This window comes from Triturus cristatus, chromosome 5_1 (assembly GCF_964204655.1).
Source record: "Triturus cristatus chromosome 5_1, aTriCri1.1, whole genome shotgun sequence".
In the NCBI taxonomy this organism is placed as follows: Eukaryota; Metazoa; Chordata; class Amphibia; order Caudata; family Salamandridae; genus Triturus; species Triturus cristatus.
Window position 1 is genome coordinate 1,016,972,739 of NC_140587.1, and position 23,250 is coordinate 1,016,995,988.

Here is a 23,250-nt window from a genome sequence, read left to right on the forward strand (position 1 = left end):
AAAGTTGGGGGTAACCATAGTCAGATATCCACCTTCCTACACAACCCCCCCCCCCCCCCCCCCAACGAAGGGAGATAAGGCTGTCCTTGACCAGGTAAGCCTATATTGCCTAAGTGGCCATATAAGGAAGAACCAGCACTGGCATGGTTACCCCCTGTCTCATGGTCCACTAAGCAATCCCTCACCCTAAAGGTATCATAGGGTCTCCACCATAGGAAATCTCTACCTTTGGTGTGTCTTAGCAAAGTAAAAGGCTGGTGTTGAGATGGAGTACTGAAGTGAGTGTCCTCAAAGTGTGGCCTCAGCTTCCTCCAATCATCCTCCACCATGGATGCCTTTCTTTCTTTAACTGAGTTGCACTGTGCTCTCATGGTCAGTCTCTGGCTACCTAAAGCTGGAGGCTGGGTCCCTTTTGTGGGCTTACTGGAGGGACAGGTCAGGTTTGGGGCCCTAAGGTCCCATGTTTGCCTGTGCCCAACAGAATCCCTCTGGGGGAGGTCCCTAACTACCTGTAAAGGAGATCCCTCAGGACTGTTTTTAACCATCACCTGGCTAGGGCTACTAGCCAGGCAATCCTCATTCTTTTGATGGGGTGGTGCTTGTGGACAGGGGCCCTCTTGGGGTCCACTGGCCTCCCTGACCTCTGCAGCCCTGTGCTGACTGAGGCAGGGTAGAGAGAGGCAGGCTACCTGCACCAGACTGGGTCCCACCTTGGAAGGGGCCACTGACATCAGAGGCTCTGCCAGGCCAGGCCTGGCTACCTCTGGGGCAGTTCCTTCACAAGGGGTGAGGTCAGATCCCTGAGGAGGATGACCTTTTCCTAATGTCTGGGGAGAGGGAGACTTTTCTTCCTCCCCACTACTCTCTGTTTGTGTGGAGTGATACATAGTTTCAGGCTTCACTACACCTATGTCAGCCTGAATATGGGCTGAGACCATTACAGCCTTGCCAACCTTTTCAGGGAGGCACTCAGTTTGGGTTTGAGCTGTGACTGTCACAGCTCTGCCAACCTCTACAGGGAAGTCTGTCTTTGCCTGGGCTGTGGCTACCACTGCCCTTCCAACCTTTTCAGGGAGGAAATCTACTTGGACAGGGTTGGAAACACTGCCACCCTTTTAGGGCCAGTGACACCTCCCCAGCTGAGACATACCTCTGCCATGGGATGACTGTTCTGTTTGCCATCAATGTTAGTTACCTGGTATGAGAAACCAGGCAAAAGCTGCTCAGAGGGAACTAGCCTATGGGCCACCATAGTGATGCTAGCTCCAGTGTCTCTGTAGGCCTCAGCTTTTCTACCATTGATGTAGGGCTCCTGTCTGTACCTACCCAAAGTGTTGGGGCAGGCAGTGAAGTTGGCAAACCCCATGCCACCATCACAGACAAGAGTAGCTGCTGTAGGGGAATTGGCTAAGCCAGGGTCCCCCTGTGTTCCCCAAGAAAACCCAACCAAATTTTTGGGGGCACTCCCACCACCTGGGGGATTACTGCTGACAGTAATAGGTGATGTTACAGGAGTAATTGTAGGAACAGTTTTGTTTTTAGCCTTTGGGCAACTGCTGTCAGTTTTCCAATGCCCAGGAGTTTTACACTCATGGCAGTAAGGCTTTTTAACTGTGGTAGAGGAGGGAGCTTGGGACCCACCACCCTGTGTGGCGTTTTGGGGCCCTGAGGAAGATTTCTCTTTTGTTTTATCCCCACCCTTCTCTTGAGGCTTGGTGGTATCTTTCTTTTGGTCACCACCCTGATTTTTAGGCCTAATCCTGGTCCTGACCCATTTATCTGCCCTCTTTCCCAATTCTTGGGGAGAGGTCAAATCTGAGTCTACCAGGTGTTGATGGAGAAGCTGGTTCTGACAATTACTAAGGATCTGCTCCCTCATAATCAAGTTGTACAATCCTGTATAGTCCTGCACCTTGCTGCCAGTTAACCAACCCTCCAAAGCCTTAGTGGCACAATCCACAAAATCAGACCAGTCCTGTGTCTGTGTCTTCTGGGTGTCTCTGAACAACAACCTATATTGCTCAGTGGTTAGGCCAAACCCATCTATCAGAGCACTCTTCAGGACTTTGTAATTGTTAGCATCCTCATCACTGACTGTGAGGAGCTTGTCTCTACCTTTGTCAGAAAAGGAGAGCCACAAGATAGCTGCCCACTGACTCTGGGGTACCTGCTGTACTTTGCAGGCCCTCTCCAAAGCAGTCATCAACTTCTGGATGTCATCCCCATTCTGATACGGGGGGACTATCTTGCTTAGGTTTCTATGGTCATAAGACCTATCCCTATCTCTAGGAATGTTGCTGCCACCAGTGGGTTCTGACCCACACAATTTTTGCTCTCTGGCCAGAGCAAGCTTCTCTTTGGCAAGGGCAAGTTCTTCCCTTTCAATCCTCAGTTTAGCTTCCTTCATTCTAGCCTCATGCTCTCTCCTCTGGGGGGAAGTCATCCCCCGTGGGATGAAGCATTGGAGCTTCTGGAGTGATAGGAGTGGAGAGAGTCCCCTGAGGGAGATCTACCCCTCCTATCTCTCTTTTTAAGATTACTTGGGGGCCTGTAAGGGAAGCTCCCATGCAAGCTCCCATGCAAGCTTAAGTTAGCCTGACTAAGTCTTCTAACTGGGGTCTTGCTACCTCCCTCTTCCTCTGAGGTCTCTTCTAACTCATCTGTATCAGTTAAGTCAGGGGTCTCTTCTGTGGAGGGGAGGCCCTTATCTACAGATATAGCACCATACTTGGCAGATCTTTCAGCATCATATGCCTCCAGAAGCTCCACTAGCTGTCTAAGGGTAGGGTTGGAACCCTGTTTTAACCTCCTGGAGGTACACAGTTGTCTCATCTCCTGTAAATTGAATGCATAATATCTAGAGGGAATCTGTCTAGGATTCTCCTCTCCTGAGGGAGTATCAGTGTGATCTTCATTCAGGGACATGATTCTAGTGAGGGTATGGTGTGTGCACCTACCTACACTAGTTGTATCTACTAAACCTCTCTAGTAGTTGTAGTCGGGGTGTGCTAGGCCCTTCAACCTACAACAACTAAGTCCAGTAGGACTTAAGTATTTATAATCTATGTTATATGTACCTAACAATATCTTATGTGATCTTTCCATTTAGTATCTCGAGATTACAATGGTATTACAACAGCAAGCTCAGATCCCACCGCTGCTCACCAATGTGAGAAGTTGGCCTGATGTATGATGTCACTAGTTCTAGTGTACACCTTATATCAGTCCAAACAACCCTTATGGTGATTGGTTGTAAAGTCAACCTTATAGACCAGCTATCCTAGTGGTAGCATGGACAAGAGCAGTCTTAGGCTAAACTCTGAATGGCATGTGAAGCCAGCTGTGATACCATATATAATCCCTTGAATACCAAATGAAAGGACACCACAACAGCTATATATATAAAATAAAGTGTATTTATTCTAGTTAAACCGTCAGCACTCTTTATGAGATTCGAGGTAAGTACAACACAGTCTTATTCAAGCATACATTAAGTCACACAGGTAAGTAATACAGTTAGGCCCAAGGGGCCACGCAAACCATATACTAAAGAAGTGGTATAAGGACCACTGTCACGGAAATAGAATAGGCCTAGGCCTAGGGAATCGCTGGGGCTACACATCTGAAAGAAACACGTTAGTTAGATTCCTTACCTTAGAATATCCCCAGGCGTCAGACTGGATCCGGAAGATTTTTCGTCAGCAATACCCCTTGCGCGTTGCTAGGCGTCGTCTGCGGCTCCGCATCCGTCGTTGGCGTCGTGCGCCATAATGACGTCGTCGGAGTACTTAGACGCCGCCCTCGCGCGCTGACGTCAGTTCTTCTTTTTTCCGTGCCAGTAAGCGCCGATCCGGGAGAGCTACCCCTTTTAGTCTTTTTTGACTAAATATTTTGATCCCTTTTGATCTTTGTCAATCGATATCTGGTGCCGGTAGGATGCCTGGGTTCAAGGCTTGCGACGATTGCCACCGACTGATGTCGGTGACCGATCACCACCGCCGGTGCCTCTACTGTTTGGGTCTCAACCACGACGCGGACTCGTGCTCCGACTGCAAGGCCCTGACCTCGAAAGCTAGGCGGGAGCGGTCCCGTAAGCTTCTCGAGCTCTGACACTCGGCTCCGCGCCCTTCTCGATCCCGGTCCAGGAGGAGGTCCAAGGATCGGTCGCGGAGCCGCGACAGACGTCATCGCTCGTCTGGCTTGAAGTCTTCGGGTAAGTCTAAGCGATCTAAGAAGTCCAAGAGGCGACACCGCTCTTCGGACTCGACTCGACGGTTGCGCGACTCAGCCGAGGGTCAGGGGGGTTCCACGTCCCCATACCCGCCGGTCCCTGGGACTGACGCGACACCGGCGGAGATCGGTGCCTTCCTCTCGGCCATGAGGAAACTGCCTCCGCCGTCGACGCCCCCCGGCGCGCCTTCGGGCCCCGCGGACTTGACTGGGCGACCTTGCGCGCCGGCGGCCCCGGCGCTGTTGGAGGCTCCGGCCCCGGCGCCGTTGGAGGCTCCGGCCCCGACGCCGCAGGTCCCCGAGGGGCCCATGCCTGGGCCCCCGTCTACGCCGGTCGACCTAGTCACGCCTCCTCCGCCGGCGCCGACTCCGGTTCCACCCCCCGACGCCGACTCCGGTCGACGTCGTTCCCCGGTTCAGCCCCTGTCCGGACCCGACGCCGATGTGGCGCCCACCGACGCCGCATCCGACGCCGCTCGAGACTCACTATGTCTATCGTCCGGCTCCGATCATTCCACCTGTTTACCAGGAATCGGATGACGGGGGCGACTGGGAGGGGTCCGATGACCCTATGGCCGTTCAGGCTCAACTGTCACAGGACTGGACAGATGAACTGGGGGAGGCCAGTGGTCTGGATACCTCACCGGACACTGGATTCATCTCTCCTCCGACTGTGGCTTCGGAGGAGGGTGCTGCTTTTTCTGTGGTGCTGCGCAAGGCGGCCTCAGCCCTCAGGCTTGAGCTGCCTGCCGTGGCTGTGAGGACTAACATCCTCACTGAGGTGCTTCAGTCTGCAGCAAGCTCCACTGAGCCTCTGCTGCCATTCAATGAGGCCCTCACTGACGTTCTGCAGGGCACCTGGTCCAAGCCCTCCACAGTCCCTCCTGTGGATAGAAACGTCGCCAGGCGCCACCGCCCTGCTCCGGGCGACCCCAGTTTTCTGTCGCAACATCCCACCCCGAGAGCCTGGTTATCCAGGCCTCTACCTCCCAAACCTCCTTCCCGTCCGCTCCTCCGGACCGGGATTCCAAGAGACTGGAACAGTTTGGCAAAAAGCTGTTCTCCTCCCTCAGTTTAGGCCTGCGGTCTTTAAACACCGCCTGTCTCTTGGACCGTTTCTCCCACTCTCTGTGGGATACGGTGGAGGACGTGCTGCCCCTGTGCCCGGAGGGGGCCCGGACACGACTTTCCCAGGCTCTGGCTGATGGGAGGGATGCAGCGCGCCATGCAATCCGGTGTGGACTTGACACCACGGACTCGCTGGGTAGGGCGATTTCCACCACGGTGGCGCTTCGGCGTCACGCCTGGCTGCGGTCCACGTCCTTTTCGGGGGATGTCCAGAGCACTCTCATGGACATGCCCTTTGATGGCGCTCGCCTTTTTGGTGAGAAAGCGGACAGTGCGCTGGCTCGCTTTAAGGACTCCCGGGCTACGGCCACGTCCTTGGGCCTTTCGGCCCCGCGGCCGCAAGCTTCCGCTTTTCGCCCCTTTCGTGGCCAAGGAAGGGGCGCCTCCTCACGTCCGCAGAGCCACCGGCCGCAGACCCAACCTGCACGCGGTCGCGGACGTGGTTTCCGCCGAGGCGGTTCTGGAGGACGACGCGGTCAGTCCACATCCACCCCGGCAGCATCCGCCTCAAAGCGTTCCTAGTCCGAGCTTTCAGGCCCATTCATCGCCAGTGGGAGGCAGAGTTCGCCATCACCTGCTCCACTGGCGTACCATCACTTCGGACAGGTGGGTGCTGCAAATCGTCCGAAGGGGCTACTCCCTCCCCTTCGAGACGACCCCTCCAGCCATGCCACCGCAGCGCCACCGCAGCACCACTGTATCTCGGAGGATCATTTGAATCTTCTGTGAGAGGAAGTTTCGGCCCTCTTGGCCAAAGAGGCCGTCGAGCACGTTCCGAGCCCAGAAGTAGGTCGTGGTTTTTATTCCCACTACTTTCTGGTTCCCAAGAAGGGCAAAGGGGGCCTACGCCCTATCTTGGACCTCAGGAACGTCAATGCCATCCTCCGGAAGGAACGGTTCAAAATGTTGACTTTGGCTCAGGTTCTAGCTGCCCTCGACCCTGGAGACTGGATGGTAGCGTTGGACTTGCAGGACGCATATTTCCACATCCCCGTCCTGCCGGCCCACCGTAGTTACCTGCGGTTCACGGTGGGCCAGGAGCACTTTCAGTTCACCGTGCTCCCCTTCAGCCTCACCAGTGCCCCTCGGGTGTTCACGAAAGTGATGGCGGTGGTCGCAGCTCATCTGCGCAGATCAGGGGTTCCAGTCTTCCCCCTATCTCGACGACTGGTTGTTGAAGGCGGGCTCGCCCCAGGCAGTCGTCTCCCACCTCCAGACTACGGCGGATCTCCTGCATTTGCATCAACGTGCCGAAGTCACACCTGAGTCCCTCTCAGAAGCTCCTCTTCATCGGAGCGGTTTTCGATTCGGCGCAGTTCCGGGTCTATCCGCCGGAACAGCGGGTCCGGGATATTGAGGCCCTGATTCCCATCTTTCGGCCTCTATCCTGGGTTTCGGTCAGGCTAGTGTTGCGGCTTCTGGGGCTGATGGCCTCCTGCATCCTAATAGTGCATCACGCCAGGCGGCGCATGCGGGCTCTGCAGTGGGACCTGAAGTTTCAGTGGGCCCAGCATCACGGCAACCTGTCCGACCATGTCTTGATCTCGGAGGGCACTGCACAGCAGTTGCAGTGGTGGCTCACGGACCGCGATTGGGTCACGGGCAAGAGCCTCTCCCTTCCCCAACCGGAGCATGTCGTAGTGACGGATGCGTCCCTCCTGGGATGGGGTGGCCATATGGGAGAGGTGGAGATCAGAGGCCTCTGGTCTCTGGCGGAGTCTCGCCTCCACATCAACCTGTTGGAGTTGAGAGCGATCCGACTTGCACTGAAAGCCTTCCTTCCCTCTGTCAGGGGAAGTGTCGTGCAGGTGTTCACGGACAACACCACCGCCATGTGGTATTGCAACAAACAGGGCGGGGTGGGGTCGTGAACCCTTTGTCAGGAGGCTCTGCGCCTCTGGACGTGGCTGGAACACCAGGGCGTCACCCTAGTGGTTCAACATCTGGCGGGCTCTCTGAACGCCAGAGCAGACGAACTCAGCCGCCGGTGCATGATGGATCACGAATGGCGTCTGAACTCCGAAGTGGCGCAAGGTCTCTTTCAGCAGTGGGGAGAGCCTTGGTTAGATCTATTCGCCACCGAAGAGAACGCACAATGTCAGCAGTTCTGCGCGTTGGAATTTCCAAGGCGGCACTCGCTCGGCGACGCTTTCCGGCACGAGTGGAGTTGCGGTCTGTTGTATGCCTTTCCGCCTATACCACTTCTGCCCAGAGTGCTGAAGAAGATCAGGCACAACCGGGCCCAAGTCATCTTGGTGGCTCCGGATTGGGCACGAAGGTACTGGTATACTCAGTATGTTGACCGATCCTCCGATACGTCTGCCCCTTCGGGAGGACCTTCTGTCGCAGCAGCAGGGGACGGTCCTCCACCCGAACCTGTCCAGCCTCCACCTCCATGCGTGGAGATTGAGCGGCGGCAGTTGATGCCATTTGACTTGCCTCCCGAAGTCTGTGATATCATGCTGGCAGCCAGGCGTCCCTCCACAAAGACGGTGTACGCCTGCCGGTGGAACAAATTTGTGGCATGGTGCACAGCAAAGGCTGTGGATCCCCTTTCCGCCCCTCTTTCTGAGGTTCTCCTTTTTCCTCTTTCCTTGGCCCGGCAGGGCTCTGCCCTGGGCACCTTGAAAGGTTATCTTGCTGCCCTCTCTGCCTTCTTACGGCTTCCTGATCAGCCTTCTCTTTTCCAAGTCCCCTTTGGTTCAACGCTTTCTTAAAGGCATTACTCATACGTTCCCTCCTGTTCCTTTCGTAATGCCTCAGTGGGACTTGAATCTTGTTCTCACATTTATGATGTGCGCTCCCTTTGAGCCTCTTCACAATTGTCCTCTTCGTCTTCTAATGCTTAAGACTGCTTTCCTGGTAGCCATCACCTCGGCTAGACGGGTGAGTGAGCTCCAGGCTCTATCGTCCAAGCCTCCTTTTCTATCTGTTTATCCGGACAAGGTTGTCCTTCGGCCTCGTCCTTCTTTTCTACCGAAAGTGGTGACTCCCTTTCATCTTGGGCAGTCTGTCACCTTGCCCACCTTCTTTCCGCCTCCGCATCCTTCCAAAGAGGAAGAGAGGCTCCACCGTCTGGACCCAAAACGTGCGCTCTCCTTTTATTTGGACCGCACAAAACAGTTCCGGGTGGACGACCAACTTTTCGTTGGATACGTGGGTGCTAAGAAGGGAAAAGCTGTGCACAAACTGACCATCTCCCGGTGGGTTGTTTTGTGCATCAAAATCTGTTACTCCTTGGTGAAAAAGGACCCTCCTGTTGGGCTGCGCGCCCATTCTACTCGGGCTACATCGGCTACTACTGCTTTGGGACGGGGAGTCCCTTTGCAGGACATCTGTCAGGCAGCTACGTGGGCTTCGCTACACACGTTTGCCAGGCATTGTTGCCTAGACAGCCAAGTCCGGAGGGATGGCTTCTTTGGCCGTTCTGTCCTCCAGGACTTTCTGGTGAGATCTTGGTTCGCAGACCCACCACCGGGGTTGGTATTGCTTGGGTATCTATTCTAAGGTGAGTAATCTAACTAACGTGTTTCTTTCAGATGAACAAGTTACTTACCTTCGGTAACGATGTATCTGTAAGAAACATTAGTTAGTTAGATTCCTCACCGACCCGCCCATCCTCCCCGTTCTGCGAACTGACATCTAGGGTTAAGGTTGTCCTTTTCAGGCCCCTAGACTTTTTTGGCACCAGTGTCGGTCTCTTGCATAGCTCTGCGTTCCTGGCACGGAAAGCTATGTACAAGAACTGACGTCAGCTTGCGAGGGCGGCGTCTAAGTACTCCGACGTCATTACGGCGCACGACGCCAAAGACTGACGCGGAGCCGCAGACGACGCCTAGCGACGCGCAAGGGGTATTGCTGACGAAAAATCTTCCGGATCCAGTCTGACGCCTGGGGATATTCTAAGGTGAGGAATCTAACTAACTAATGTTTCTTACAGATACATCGTTACCGAAGGTAAGTAACTTGTTCTACACTACCAACAGTTAGGAAGTGGGAGGCCCATGGGATTCAGGTGCAGAGTGGAAACACTCACGCGTATAATCGATAGAAATAGTACAGTTTAGAAATAAGCAGTTTTAGGACACTTCTCTTGTAACTAGAAAGTCGAGACTCGGAAACTAGACCCTAGGATAGTCACTACCTTTGGGAGCACCGAAGTACCCAAGTTACCTAGCCCACGGGCTGCGGGTGCATAGGTGTGAACTTGCGTCGGGTTTCGTCGTGGACTTCTATGGATGCCTGAAGGAAAGTTGCTGACAGGCAGTCAGTGCAGAGTGTCCGGTGGATCCCAAGGCCGGGATCAAGAAGGAAGGGTACCTGCAAGCAGAAGGGACAGAGTCAAGGTCACTAGCCAGTGACCACGTGGAACCAGGAAGGAACCAGGCGATGTCGGGAAGATTGCAGGTGAAGGGTGAAGCTTGTCGCTGCAGCCACAGGTACCAGGAGACGTCGAGGACGACCAGGACCAGGAGGCGAGCTGTCCCACGAAGGCTCTTGCTGTCGGCGGCGTCGAAGTCGAACTAGGACTCACCAAGCCTTGGCAAGTGGAACCCACGAAGAACGGAGGACTTGCTTCTGGTGCAGACCAGGAAGGTCTTGGGTGCTTCTCTTTTGCAAAGAAGCGGGAGCCAGTCTGGAGGAGCCAGACCAGCAGTGAAGATTTCAAGGTGTGTCGTCACAAAGGCCGCTAGCCTACGGGCAAGCAACCGGACAGACGCGGCAAGCAGGATAATGCAGAAGGGCCCCACGCAGGACTCGTGGAGTGTGGGGGGCTGATCTTCGGTGCAGATGGTGCTTGGGGTTGGGGCTTCTCAATCCCTGGTGCACAACTTCGAGGGTGCCTCAGAAGCTGCGCTGGAAGATACTCGCCACTTTTCTCAGGTAGCCGGTCCCACGTCTCTCGTCGCCTCCACGGATCTCAGCTTGGCTGTGGATGTGGATCAGGGTCGGAGAAGTCTGGAAGTCAAGGCTCTGGTCAGGCTCTGCAGTCGGTCCCTCGTAGAACTTTAGCAAAGCAAAGGGTAGTCTCTTGATGGTGCCTGTTTGCACAGGGTAGCCACTCCTTGGCCACAAGGGAGATTCTTCAGTCTTCTTCTTTCGTCGAATGTCGAAGGTCCAGAGTTTCTGTTCAAGTTGCAGGTTCAGGATAATCTAATCTCCTGGGGCCCAGCTACCACACTTATACTAATCTGGGGGGCTGGGTTGCCTGCTAGGTCACGCCTTACGGGTGGGACCTGGGAGGGGGGTGGTTACACCCTCTTCCCTTTGTCCAGTTTCGCGCCAGGACTGGGGCTGGAGTGCCCCAGCACCGGTTTGAACTGGACTATGCATGGAGCACCTTGTGTGCCCCAGGCATGTCTCATTCCTTTCAGCCCTCCCTGCCCCAATACACTAAAGTCTGTCTGGGGAGGTGCTAGCACCTCCCCAAGCAGGAAACCTATTGTCCAGGCCTCCCTGGCTGGGAGGGCTCCCAGCAGCAGGAGGTCAGACTCGTGTCTGTGGCAGCAGCATCCATTTTGTGATGCTGAGGCTTTGGTGAGAGTTAAACAGCAAAGTAGGATTTTAACATGTCTCTCCCTCTAGAAGGGAGGAATAATATCCTCATCACCAGAAATGGTATGGGGGTATTATTCCAAAGTGTTAGACACCTTACACAACATGTTTTGATAAAGCCAAACCATAGTTACCATAACCGTTTAAGATTTTAAGGTACTTTAAGAGTATATGGTAGGCTATATCATAGAACAGCTATAAGGACATGGTTCCAAAAGCTGCAGACAGGCTCAGCTCATGCTAGAGCACCATCTCACATGTTACCAAGCACTCTGCCTCCAGGATTGTTAAGGCCTGCCATAGGAGTGGCTGATAGGTACACATGTGTCTATATTAAGGGTAGATATAGGTATACTATATCTAAGCAAGGGGTGATTACACGACCTTGCCCCAGCTGAGTGATCAGCCAGTTGTGTCTGATTGGAAGGCCAGACCAGGGGTGGCATAATACATGCTGCAGCCCCTGGGAGGCCTAGGGTACACCTATGCCCTGGGTACCTAAGGTACACTGTACAGGGTCCAATAAGGTGATCCTTACTAATTGGGTATGTACCTAGGGTACATGGAGTCCATTTTAAAGAGAGAGCAGACAGCCTGAGACCCTGAATGGCAGGATCTCAGGCCAACTAAGTCGAAAAACCAGCTAGAAACTAGACAAAAAAGTTGGGGGTAACCATAGTCAGATATCCACCTTCCTACACCGACATGTAAAGAAAATATGCACAATGTCTGTATCCTCAGTTCCACATCAAAAACACCTCCCATAGTTTACCCCTCCCCATTTTAACATCCTAACTGGAATGTAGTACAGATTAAACACCGTCTTATAATGTTGTGAGCGAAGATAAGCAGACATCAATAACCTCCCAGCCAGATCAATCGAGTGTTCCACCCGAGTGCCTTGGCACCCTAACCTATTGCCCCATTTAGTGTTGTACATATCCATATCTTCACCCTGAGTGCCTAACAGTAAGTTATATACGATGCCGATACGTGCATTCTTCGGCACCGCCTCAACTAAAGGATTCAACTCAATTCTCCATCGGCTTTTACATAAATAATCGCGAATTTGTAGGTATTTAAAAAATTTAGATCTAGAGAGGCAATACTTCTCAGCAAACATCTCAAAGGACATCAAGGTCCCATTAGCATATAGATTTCCAATATATTGGATACCTTTAATCCGCCATCTGTCAATGGTCCTATCCCAAAATATACTTGGCAATAGCCCTGTTGCTGAAAATGGAGCATAATGGGAAACCCTTTCAAATTGATAGCGTTTTCGCACAGCTTTCCACACCTTATAGGCGGCGTTTAAAACCTTAAACCTGTGTTTTTTTTTTAATAATACCTAGGCTCCAGCCTCACAAACAAGCGATTCTTAGCATCACCGCCTAATAACATCTCATATATAGAAGGAGATTCTGCTGTGTTAATAAACTCTTCCCCAGATTCCCTTTTTAATGATGCTAGAGCAAAACTCGGGGATAGAATCAGTAATTTGGAGGCAAGAGCACTATCGGGTATTCGCGTATGCGGACGATGTTGCAGTTGTTACTCCAAATCCTGTAATGGCTATGCCTAAGATAGAACAGCTGGCTCTTGAGAATGGAGCAGTCTTTGGATATAAACTTAATGTGTCTAAGACACAAATTCTGTGCTTAAATCAAGTGGGCTATAATGATCATTGAATCTTGAGTGAGGTATCATACCTGGGTGTTAAATTAAGGACTTGCCTAAAGACACTAGTGGAGATCAATTGGGGCAATATTGTAAACTCGGTACGGAATCAATTAGATTGTTGCGAATGTTTGCATCTCTCATTGGTGGGGCGCTGCAACGTTCTTAAAATGTTAGTATTACCCAAGGTTTTATATTACTTTCGATCCCTCCCGTTAGAAATGTCCTGTGTCCAACTGTCAACTCCCCAATCAATCTGCGCTAGGTTTCTATGGGCACAGGGGAAGACTCGTAGAGCTATGCGCTATATGGTTCTTCCCCGCGAGAAAGGCGACTGGGCAGTACCACACTTTACCTTATATTATTACGTGTGTATATTGCAAAATATGAAGATATTATTAACTGTGGAAGGGATCATTATTTCAAATGTATACATTTAACATTGTTAAACAATTACTTTGGATGCTATTTTATTGCTAACTGCTCACCACCCCTAAACATCGTCAATCCATGCTCTCTAAGACCTCTCACCACACCTAAACTTCACCCATCCCTGAACCCTAAAATCCCTTTATACCCCACAACCTCCACACATCCCAGAAACCTTAAATACCCTCAATACACCCATCCCTAACCCCTGAAGTACATCCATCCCTGAACCCTAAAAACACCTTCTATTCCTACTCTCCCACCCATCCCTGAACCATAAAACCCCTCACTAGCCCTAAGCTGCTTATTCCTGAACCCAAAAAACCCTTTCTATGCCTAAACCCCATCAATCACTGACTCCTTAAAACCCATCACCATACCCAAACTCCCCCATCCCTGAAACCTAAAAGAAATCCCTTGCTACCCTTAAACACCACCAATCCATAACATCGGACAAACCCTCTTCACCCCTAAACTCTACCTATAACTGAACTCTAAAAAAAAACCTTTCTGCATCTAAACACCACTAATCCCTGATTCCTTAAGACCACTCCCCACCCTAAACTCAACCCAATCTTATCCCTTAAACTCTTCACGACCCCTAACATCTACCTATCACAGAACCTTAAAACCCCTCACAAAGCTCTAAACTCCGCCCATCCATGAATCCTTAAAAGCCCTCATCCCCTTCACACTCCACCCATCTCTGAACCTTAAAAATACCCCACACCCCTAAAATCCCCTCATCCATGAAATCTAAAAAGTCCTCACCACTTCACTGATTCCTAAAACCTAAAAAACCCTTTCTATGCCATACCCCCACCCATTTTTGACCTCTTAAAACCTCTGATCACCCCTAAACCTCATTACCCATCCCTGAACCCAAGAATCCCCTCACTGGTCCTAAACTCCATCCAAGTTTACTTATACTTTTGTATCTTTACTTTGAAATGTTTCCATTATTTTTCAATTTATTTGTATTTACTTAAAAATGTCTTTACTTAAAATTGGTTTTCCATGATTTGGTTTCTCCCAATGTAGTTTCTCAGTTTCCATATTTCCATGAATTCACATACATCAGGTAATGAACATGTACAGATGTACCCAACTGCAGGGATTGCGAGACCTAGTCTTTAGGCAGGAAGACCTGGACAGAGACCAGTGGTATGGGGATATAAAACCAAAGGGATAAGAAACTGGCTCTGTGACATATTTAATAACTAGCCTTCCCTCAGTCCCAGGAGGCCATTCCATTTGCAGTTGTTGCACTTTACAGTGCTTTAAAACATACGTATATTTCTATTTGTTTGTGTTCCTTGGAAGTAGGTTTAGTTGCAATTATCTTTCTCAAAGTCTATATATGTGCTGAAGTTAATTGATGTTCCATTCTTATGTTTTGTTTTAGTACTTTGGCGATGCTTCAGTACAGTTGTCATATTTCTTTTTCTTTTGGATGAACAAACCAGTTTATTGGTATTAATTCCAGCAGGAGTTGGTGCTGTTATAGAGGTGAGTGTTTCTTCATTTACTGAAGCCTCTGATTTACATACACTTAAATGTAATAAAGCAATTTGTTTCCATGGAGCTGTGGGACCAGTGTCTGCGTTTTTCTACACGTACTCTCTTTGTAAACATTACAGCGCCTGAAATACAGACTGTAATTATATATTTTAGTTCAAGTAGCTTTAAGTATAGGTATGTTATTCGTGTTCTACCAATTAAAATCACCTTCAGCAGTTCCAAATTAAATTTTATTTTATTACATATGCACTTAGCTACTGAATGAAGAATGTACTAGCTATCGTATCGGAAAGTTTCAATTCTATTAAGTACTTGGAGGCGAGGATTATGCTAGCACTTTCTTTGTTTCTTGAACAGCAGCCATTTCATCAGGACTTCAACGCAAACTACAATTCCCATGAACCACCGGGAATTTAGTTAAAAGTAAAAATGGGCAACTCTTAATGCACAGTCAAGCCTCATGCAATCAGCGGTCAGCTCCTTCTATGCAATTCGGTGTCAGCGAGCTCTCCGTCTCTTTCGTTGCACGAGTCATGCCATAGCTCTATCCTCACTGGTCCTGTTTCCTCGAATTTGAGCCTGGAAAAAAACAGCCAATTACCAAAAGGCTTTCCCAGGGACGAACAATACAATTGAGACAGCTTCTGTATCCAAAGGCCATCAACAGCCCTAACAAGAGAACACCAAGTGTATCATCAAACTACATTAAAAAAAAAGACAATAAGCAAGATCAAGTTACCACAAGGGAAAAAAGGAAAAAGAGCCATTACTTACTAGTCACAGGGTGGGTGAATTGTGTCAAGACTCCATGGGTGGGATAATCCTTGCCTCTGAGTTCTTAATAGAATGGAAACTTTTAGTTACGATAGATAGGAAGTTTTTCCTTCTATGTCAGGACTGAAGGTGAGGATTATGCTAGTTTAAAGCATGCTTACCACAATCCGAGCCATATCCTACACAGGTTTAAAGGAAAACCTTTTGACGGTAGAGTCATTTTTATTTATTTAGTTATTTTATGGATTTATATAGCGCTTGAATCACCCCCGAAGGGCTATCTCAGCGCTCACGGACCCACAATAGGAAAGCTGTCACACAGTAGCGAGTCTAAAACAGAACAGTTTTCAAAGCCTTTCTAAACTGCAGATGGTCTGGGCACTGCCTCAATGAGATTGGAAGTCAGAGAACCAATCAGCTGTGTTCATAATGTCCTGTGGGTGGGTGCACAAACTGAACGCCTTTGAAGCCGTCGCTCCCCGCGCGGAATGCGTTAAAGAACCCGGAGGTCCACACCTGCCTCCTGAATGACCCACTGAACCCAGCAGGCTACAGTCGGAGAAGACACCGCCTTGTGGGGCTTTCAGAGTGCATTCAAAAGCTGTCTCTCACCTGAAGGGCAAAATTCCGTGGACATGTTTTCCTAAGCTTTTAGGCATTGAAGGACACACAACTTAGGTAAATCAAGAAAAGCCGGGTTATCAACGACCCTGGTATTGGACTTTGTTCTCCTGCTAATGTTAAACAATGCTCCCGAAGGAGAGAAGACTCATCTTGTAACGTCCAGGGCCCACATATCAGAGACCCGTCTACAGGAGACCGAGCATAACAGGATGGCTAACTTTGTTGTCAATGCTAAGAGATCCACTGCCTGGACAGGGTCCTCCTGAGCTTATGACGTATTTTTGCCACCTTGCTTAATGGAAGGCTTAGCGTGGCTGCCATAGAATCGATCACAGATCCAAAGAAGGTTGCCTTTTGAGTTGGGACCAGAAGGGATTTCCCTAGTTTATAACAAAATCTAGGCTTTCAAAGAGATTGACCTTCCTTCACAGATGCAGTGCCAATCTGTGAGGGTTTTGGTCCATGAGGAGCATTTCATCCTAATAAACAATAAGGTGCAGTCTCTTCGCCCCAGGTGTCCCACAAGTGGTCTGAGAATCTTTTGTGAAACACCGCCGGACGGAGGAAAGGCCGAAGGGAAGAGTTAGAAATTCTAAGGCCTGGTGGCGTCAGAGGAACTGGAGGAACCACCTGTGGGGTGGAAAGATCGGAATGGACGGTTATGAATCCTTCAGGTCTACACAAGCCATCCAGTCCGAGTGGCGAAGAACATCACGCAGTAGATGGATGCACTTCATCTTTAAGTGATGATACACCAGCCATTCGTTGAATTAGCTCAAATTGATAACTGTCTATTGCCGTCCGTTGGACTTGTCGACCAGGAAAATGTTGCTGATAAAGCTGTGGGGGTGCACGACTGGATAGAAACCCCCTTCGGCCAAGAGCGCCGAAATCTCCGTATCTACCAGCATAAAATCCTTTTTGGGAGAACTGGATTGGTTTGGGGCTTGAAATTTGTTTGGTGGAAACCAAGACCTATAGCTGAAACCGATGAACAGTCTGCAAGACCCACTCGTCTAATGTAATCTATTGCCTGACGTGGGTAAAATTCGCCAGACGGCCCCATACTTTTAAGTGGGAAGAAGGGTAAACACTCACCTGAATTAGCGGCTTGATCATATCCTTTGACTCCACGTCCCCCCAGAAGCGCCGTCCTCGGGTCGGATAAAAGTTGCCGAACTGGTTCTGGTCCTGATATTGTCCTCTCCGGGAGCCTTGCCCTTTAGGGGGATAGTGTGAGAAGGATTTACTGGCCGAGCAGCCCCTACCTCGACTGGCCCCACGGAAAACCTAGTGGGAAACTCTTTATTTTTATAGAAGACTGGGCTTTGTCCAGAGATGTGAATGTATTTACAAAAGTGCCCAATTCTTTGATAAAGGGTTCCCCAAAGAATCCTCCTTGCGCCACAGTGCCTGCCTCCGAATCTGCCAAGTCGCCCAATTTGGGATTCACTTTTATTAGTAAGGAGCTGCAATGCTCTGTGGATAGAGTGCAGTTGGCATTTCCAATTAATATAATAGCGCGTTGCACCCATTCTGAAAGGACTTCCAGGGAGATTAAGGATCCGCCACATCAAAGATCTTGGTTAACGGGTAAAGAACATCAAAGATCTTATCCTGACAAATGCGCCAAGATCTGTTGATCCTCTTTTAGGGATCTTTCAAGAATTTGGCCAAGAAGGTGGCCATCCTGGGGTCCAATTCCCCAAAGAAGAGCGCAGGCATTTAACATTAAGGTGATCCCGGGCTTCCTTGCCCAGCAGAGCCCTGATTCTGGCCGCCACATATTTGGCCACTTTTGAAGATGAGGCCCACTCAGAGGTGCGAGAGTGAACAATCTTTTTGGAATCTAGCATGTGAAAGTTATCATCCACTGCAGTGGGAACAGCGCCTGGACTTGGGGCTGCAGGAGAAAGGCACCAGCGGCATCATCTGCATTATTAAGGGGGTAGGGGAGTTAGGGGTGTAACAATATCAGGATCAGTCAATCCCCAGGGAGGATTTTTCCCGGACGGGCCCGGTTTTTCCCGGACGGTCCCAGTTTTCTGAGCAGGGTCCCGGTGTCTCGACACTTTGCTCCTAATTACAGAAATGTCCCAGTTTTTGTGCAGTGCCCGGATTAAACTGAGAAATGTCCCGGTTTTTAAATAGTGTCTTGCACTGAAACAATATTTAAAAACCGGGACATTTCTCTGCTTACTTAGCACAGGTGGTGAGATGGGTCTCTATTGGGCTGTTCATTTTTGCCCTAAAGATGAAAAAACAATCTTACTGCTGCAGCAATACAACCCTTCACTGCCTTCAAAGAGACCCGTTCTAGTTCTTTCACAGTCTCATCATCCCAGAACTGAAGCATTATCAATGTTATGTACAACGAAGCCCAAGTTTGTTGCTTATTTATCTTACGCAGCTAAGAACAACTGACAAAGCGAATAGTCCTGGCCTGTTGTAGGTGTAATGTTACGTGCATAGCTGCCAAGGTTTCAGGTTTCTATGTGTGACATTTTCATAATTTCAGAGTAATTATGAGTGACATTTTAACGACTGAGTGGCACTTTTTTGCGAGCAAAATCAAGATATGAAAACGAGGGAAACTTATAAATATCAGATATGACACCCATTTGAGCAACTAGAAACTACGTTAGCTGCTGCAAAGCGTTCGAAATAATGGTTAAACAACTTTTATTTATACTCATGTCTATGTAAAAATACTTAAAATCGTACAAATATCAGGAAACTCCCTTGCAACATATTAAATCAAGGCTCTCTCTGCACTCTGTCAGGAGCTGTTTTTCATTTTTTGTGGTGGTTTGTTTTTTGAGTCTTGTAACTTCAGCCTTTCCTGACTTATACTGGACCCTCTGGTTCCTCCCTCGTAATTAATGATGCTGCGCAGAGAGCATCACTCAGTCCAGGGCCTCTCTCCAAGGTGGGACCCAGCCCAAAAAAAACTGTGTGAGGCCCTAACAACACTCTGGTGGCTACTGTTGTTGGATGGGCCAGCAGAAAAATCAACATAAAGATTGCCAGTCTTTGCGGTGCCCCCCCTTCTTCCCAGCAAACTAAAGTCAGGAGAACATCAGGACTCAGGGCCGCTCTCTGACGTCATGTGAGTGACCCGGCCCAACAGGGAACCTATGTCAGAGAGGCCCCAACAACATAAAACACACTTCACGCGGCGCCAGTCTTGCAACCCATTTCACTGTTTAGAGTAACACCGCAGGCGCTGCAGCTGCCTGATTGCGAGCTGCTATTGGCAACTAGGCTTAAAACTTACTTGGGCTGAAAGGCTGGCTAGGCTGCAGGCACTGGCAGGCTCAGGCCGCGAGCCACTGCGTGCCCCGGCAATTCGGGTTTGCTGCTCAATCCGCACCTCCAGGCCGTGTTGTCCAGGCTGTGCAATGAGTCATACTTTGTAATGCACAGGGAGCCATGAGTGTCACCAAGTAAGGATATCACAGCGTGCAATTAGCGGGTCACCTGGGTGATGGTCACTGAAACCTCGACATCTCTCTCGGCTAAGTCTGTCACACATATGAATTGTCTGTAATTTTTCATCTGTCTGTGGAGTCGGCTGTCATTTTAGTCCCTTTTCTATGTTTATTACAGCTGTCAAATAATCCTACTTTTATGTCGACGTTACTGCAAACTGTAGTCCTACTTCTATGTCTATGAACTGTCCCGGTTTTTTAGGTCGAGCCTAGAACAGCGCATGCGCTGTTGCTCGACTTTTAGTAAAGGGGGATCTCGAAAGTGCTATCCAGGCATTGGCTGGCTGGCTACAAGCTTGAGTGCACGTGCGCGCGGCCTCTGCCTTTCCTGCCTTTCCCAAAAGTTAAGAAATAGAAAAAGACATCTATTTCTTTACTTTTGCTATAATCACGGCACCCGCGCTTTACATTTAACATTAAAAGTAAAGCGTGGGTGCCGCGATTATACCAAAAGTAAAGAAATAGAAAAAAACATCTATGTCTTTACTTTTGATATAATCGCGGCACCCGCGCTTTACTTTTAACATTAAAAGTAAAGCGTTGGTGCCGCGATGCTTGTTCCTCATCCTACTGGGGATTTTCCCTGTGCATCAAGAGAAAAACACACAGAGTAGTTCCCAGGTTTCTCCCAGGAACCACCATAGCCCCTTATTGTACTTTTCCAAAGCAGCTACTGAACTTTGGTCTTCAGCGGACAATCGTTTCCCTGACTCAAACTGACAGGATCATGGATTAGTGGCAACGATTCAAAGGATTTCATCGTGACCCAGTCAGGATGTCCAGCTCCATTTCTCTGGTGTGACCATTTCTCAATTCAATGATTGACAGAGATGCCTCCCTGCTTGGCGAAAAGAAACATCTGAAAGAAACACGTTAGTTAGATTCCTCACCTTAGAATATCCCCAGGCGTCAGGCTGGATCCGGAAAGATTTTTCGTCAGCAATACCCCTTGCGCGTCGCTAGGCGTCGTCTGCGGCTCCGTGTCCGTCGTCGAGCACCGGAATGACGTCGTCGGAGTACTTAGACGCCGCCCTCACGCGCTGACGTCAGTTTTTCTTTTTTTCACGCCAGACAGCGCCGATCCGGGAAGAGCTTACCCCTTAGTCAATTTTTGACTAAACTTTTTGACTCTTTTTGGTCTTTTGTCGACTCAACTCTGGTGCCGGTAGGATGCCTGGATTTAAGGCCTGTGATGCCTGTCATTGCCTGATGTCGGTGACGGATCACCATCGCCGGTGCCTTTACTGCCTGGGGGCCGACCACGACGCGGAGTCGTGCCCTGATTGTCAGGCCTTGACCTCGAAGGCTAGGCGGGAGCGGTCCCGTAAGCTTCTCGAGCTTCGGCACTTGGCTCCGCGCCGCTCACGGTCCCGGTCCAGGAGGAGGTCCAAGGACCGGTCGCGGAGCCGCAGTCACAATCATCGCTCGTCGGGCTCGAAGTCTTCGGGTAAGTCGAAGCGATCTAAGAAGTCCAAGAGGCGACACCGCTCTTCGGACTCCCCTTGCCGGTCGCACGACTCGGCCGAGGGTCAGGGTGGTCCCACCCCCGCGGCTCCATCGGAGCCGCAGGAGCCGCGTCCATCTCCATACCCGCCGGTCCCTGGGACTGACGCAACTCCGGCGGAGGTCAGTGCCTTCCTCTCGGCCATGAGGGGCCTGGCTCCGCCGTCGACACCTGCCAGCGCGCCTTCGGGCCCCGTGGGCTCGACTGGGCGACCTCGCGTGCCGGCGGCTCCGGCGCCGTCGACGACTTCGGTCCCGATGCCGCAGGTCCCCGAGGGATCCAGGCCTGGATCTCTGTCGGCGCCGGTCGACCTCACGACGCCTCCTCCGCCGGTGCCGACACAGGTTCCACCTCCGGTGCCATCTCCGGACGACGCCGTTTCCCGGTTTAGCCCCTGTCCGGACCCGACGCCGGCACGGCGCCGCCCGGCGCCGCACCTGACGCCGATGGATGACCGTTTCATCTACCGTCCGGCTCCGATCGTTCCTCCTGCTTATCAGGAATCGGATGACTGGGGCGACTGGGAGGGGTCTGAGGACCCTATGGCCCTCCAGGGTCAACTTTCACAGGACTGGGCAGACGAACTGGGGGATGCCAGTGGTCTGGACACTTCGCCGGACGCTGGCTTCATCTCTCCTCCGACTGTGGCTTCGGAGGAAGGTGCAGCTATTTCAGTGGTGCTGCGCAAGGCGGCCGAAGCCCTGGGGCTCGAGTTGCCTGCTGTGGCCGTGAGGACTAATATCCTCACAGAGGTGCTTTAACCGTCAGCAAGCTCCACAGAGCCTCTGCTGCAGTTCAATGAGGCCCTCGTCGACGTTCTGCAGGGCACTTGGTCCAAGCCCTCCACAGTTCCTCCTGTGGATCGGAACGTGGCCCTGCTCCGGGCGACCCCAGTTTCCTGTCCCAACACCCCACCCCCGAGAGCCTGGTTATCCAGGCCTCCACTTCCCAATCCTCCTTTCCGTCCTCTCCTCCGGATCGGGAATCCAAGAGGCTGGAACAGTTCAGAAAGAAACTGTTCTCTTCCCTGAGTTTGGGCCTGCGGTCTTTGAACACCGCTTGCCTCTTGGACCGTTTCTCCCACTCTCTGTGGGATGCGGTGGAGGACGTGCTGCCACTGTGTCCGGTGGAGGCCCGGACACATCTCTCCCAGGCACTTGCTGACGGGCGAGATGCAGCGCGACATGCCATACCGTGTGGTCTTGACACCACAGAGTCGCTGGGTAGGGCGATTTCCACCGCGGTGGCGCTCCGGCGCCACGCCTGGCTGAGGTCCACGTCTTTTTCGGGGGATGTCCAGAGTACCCTCATGGATATGCCCTTTGATGGCGCTCGCCTTTTTGGTGAGAAGGCGGATAGTGCGCTGGCTCGTTTTAAGGACTCTCGGGCTACGGCCACGTCCGTCGGTCTCTCGGCCCCACGGCCGCACACTTCCGCCTTTCGCCCCTTTCGTGGCCAAGGAAGGGGCGCCTCCTCTTGTCCGCCTAGCCACCGGCTGCAGAACCAACCTGCACGCGGTCGCGGACGTGGGTTCCGGCGTGGCGGTTCTACAGGACAACGTGCCGGTCAGTCCACATCCACCCCGGCAGCATCCGCCTCAAAGCCTTCCTAGTCCGAGCTTTCAGGCCCATTCCACGCCAGTGGGCGGCAGAGTTCACCATCACCTGCTCCACTGGCGCTCCATCACTTCGGACTGGTGGGTGCTGCAAATCGTCTGAAGGTGCTACTCCCTCCCCTTCGAGACGACCCCTCCAGCCATGCCACCGCAGTGCCACCGTATATCGGAGGATCACTTGAATCTTCTGCGGGAGGAAGTTACAGCCCTCTTGGCCAAAGAGGATGTCGAGCGCGTTCCTGGTCCAGAAGTAGGCCGTGGTTGCTATTCCCACTAGTTTCTGGTTCCCAAGAAGGGCAAAGGGGGCCTACGCCCTATCTTGGACCTCAGGAGCGTCAACACCTTCCTCCGGAAGGAACGGTTCAAGATGCTAACTTTAGCTCAGGTTCTGGCTGCCCTCGACCCTGGAGACTGGATGGTAGCGTTGGACTTGCAGGACGCCTATTTTCACATCCCCGTCCTGCCGGCCCACCGGCGTTACCTGCGGTTCACGGTGGGTCAGGAGCACTTTCAGTTCACCGTGCGCCCCTTCGGCCTCACCAGTGCCCCTCGGGTGTTCACGAAAGTGATGGCGGTGGTCGCAGCTCATCTGCGCAGATCGGGGGTTCCAGTCTTCCCCTATCTCGACGACTGGCTGTTGAAGGCGGGCTCGCCCCAGCAAGTCGTCTCCCACCTCCAGACTACAGCCGACCTCCTGC

The 23,250-nt window shown here is 51.4% G+C and overlaps 1 protein-coding gene across 1 annotated transcript in view; it reads left to right on the forward strand.

Annotated features, from left to right (window-relative positions):
- The window catches only part of CLPTM1L (CLPTM1 like), a 1,829,238-nt gene that overhangs the window by 1,020,131 nt on the left and 785,857 nt on the right, over positions 1–23,250 (forward strand). The window contains exon 9 of the mRNA XM_085606118.1: positions 14,429–14,532. Coding sequence (XP_085462244.1) covers positions 14,429–14,532 — 104 coding nt within the window. The remainder of the gene's footprint in view (positions 1–14,428; positions 14,533–23,250) is intronic.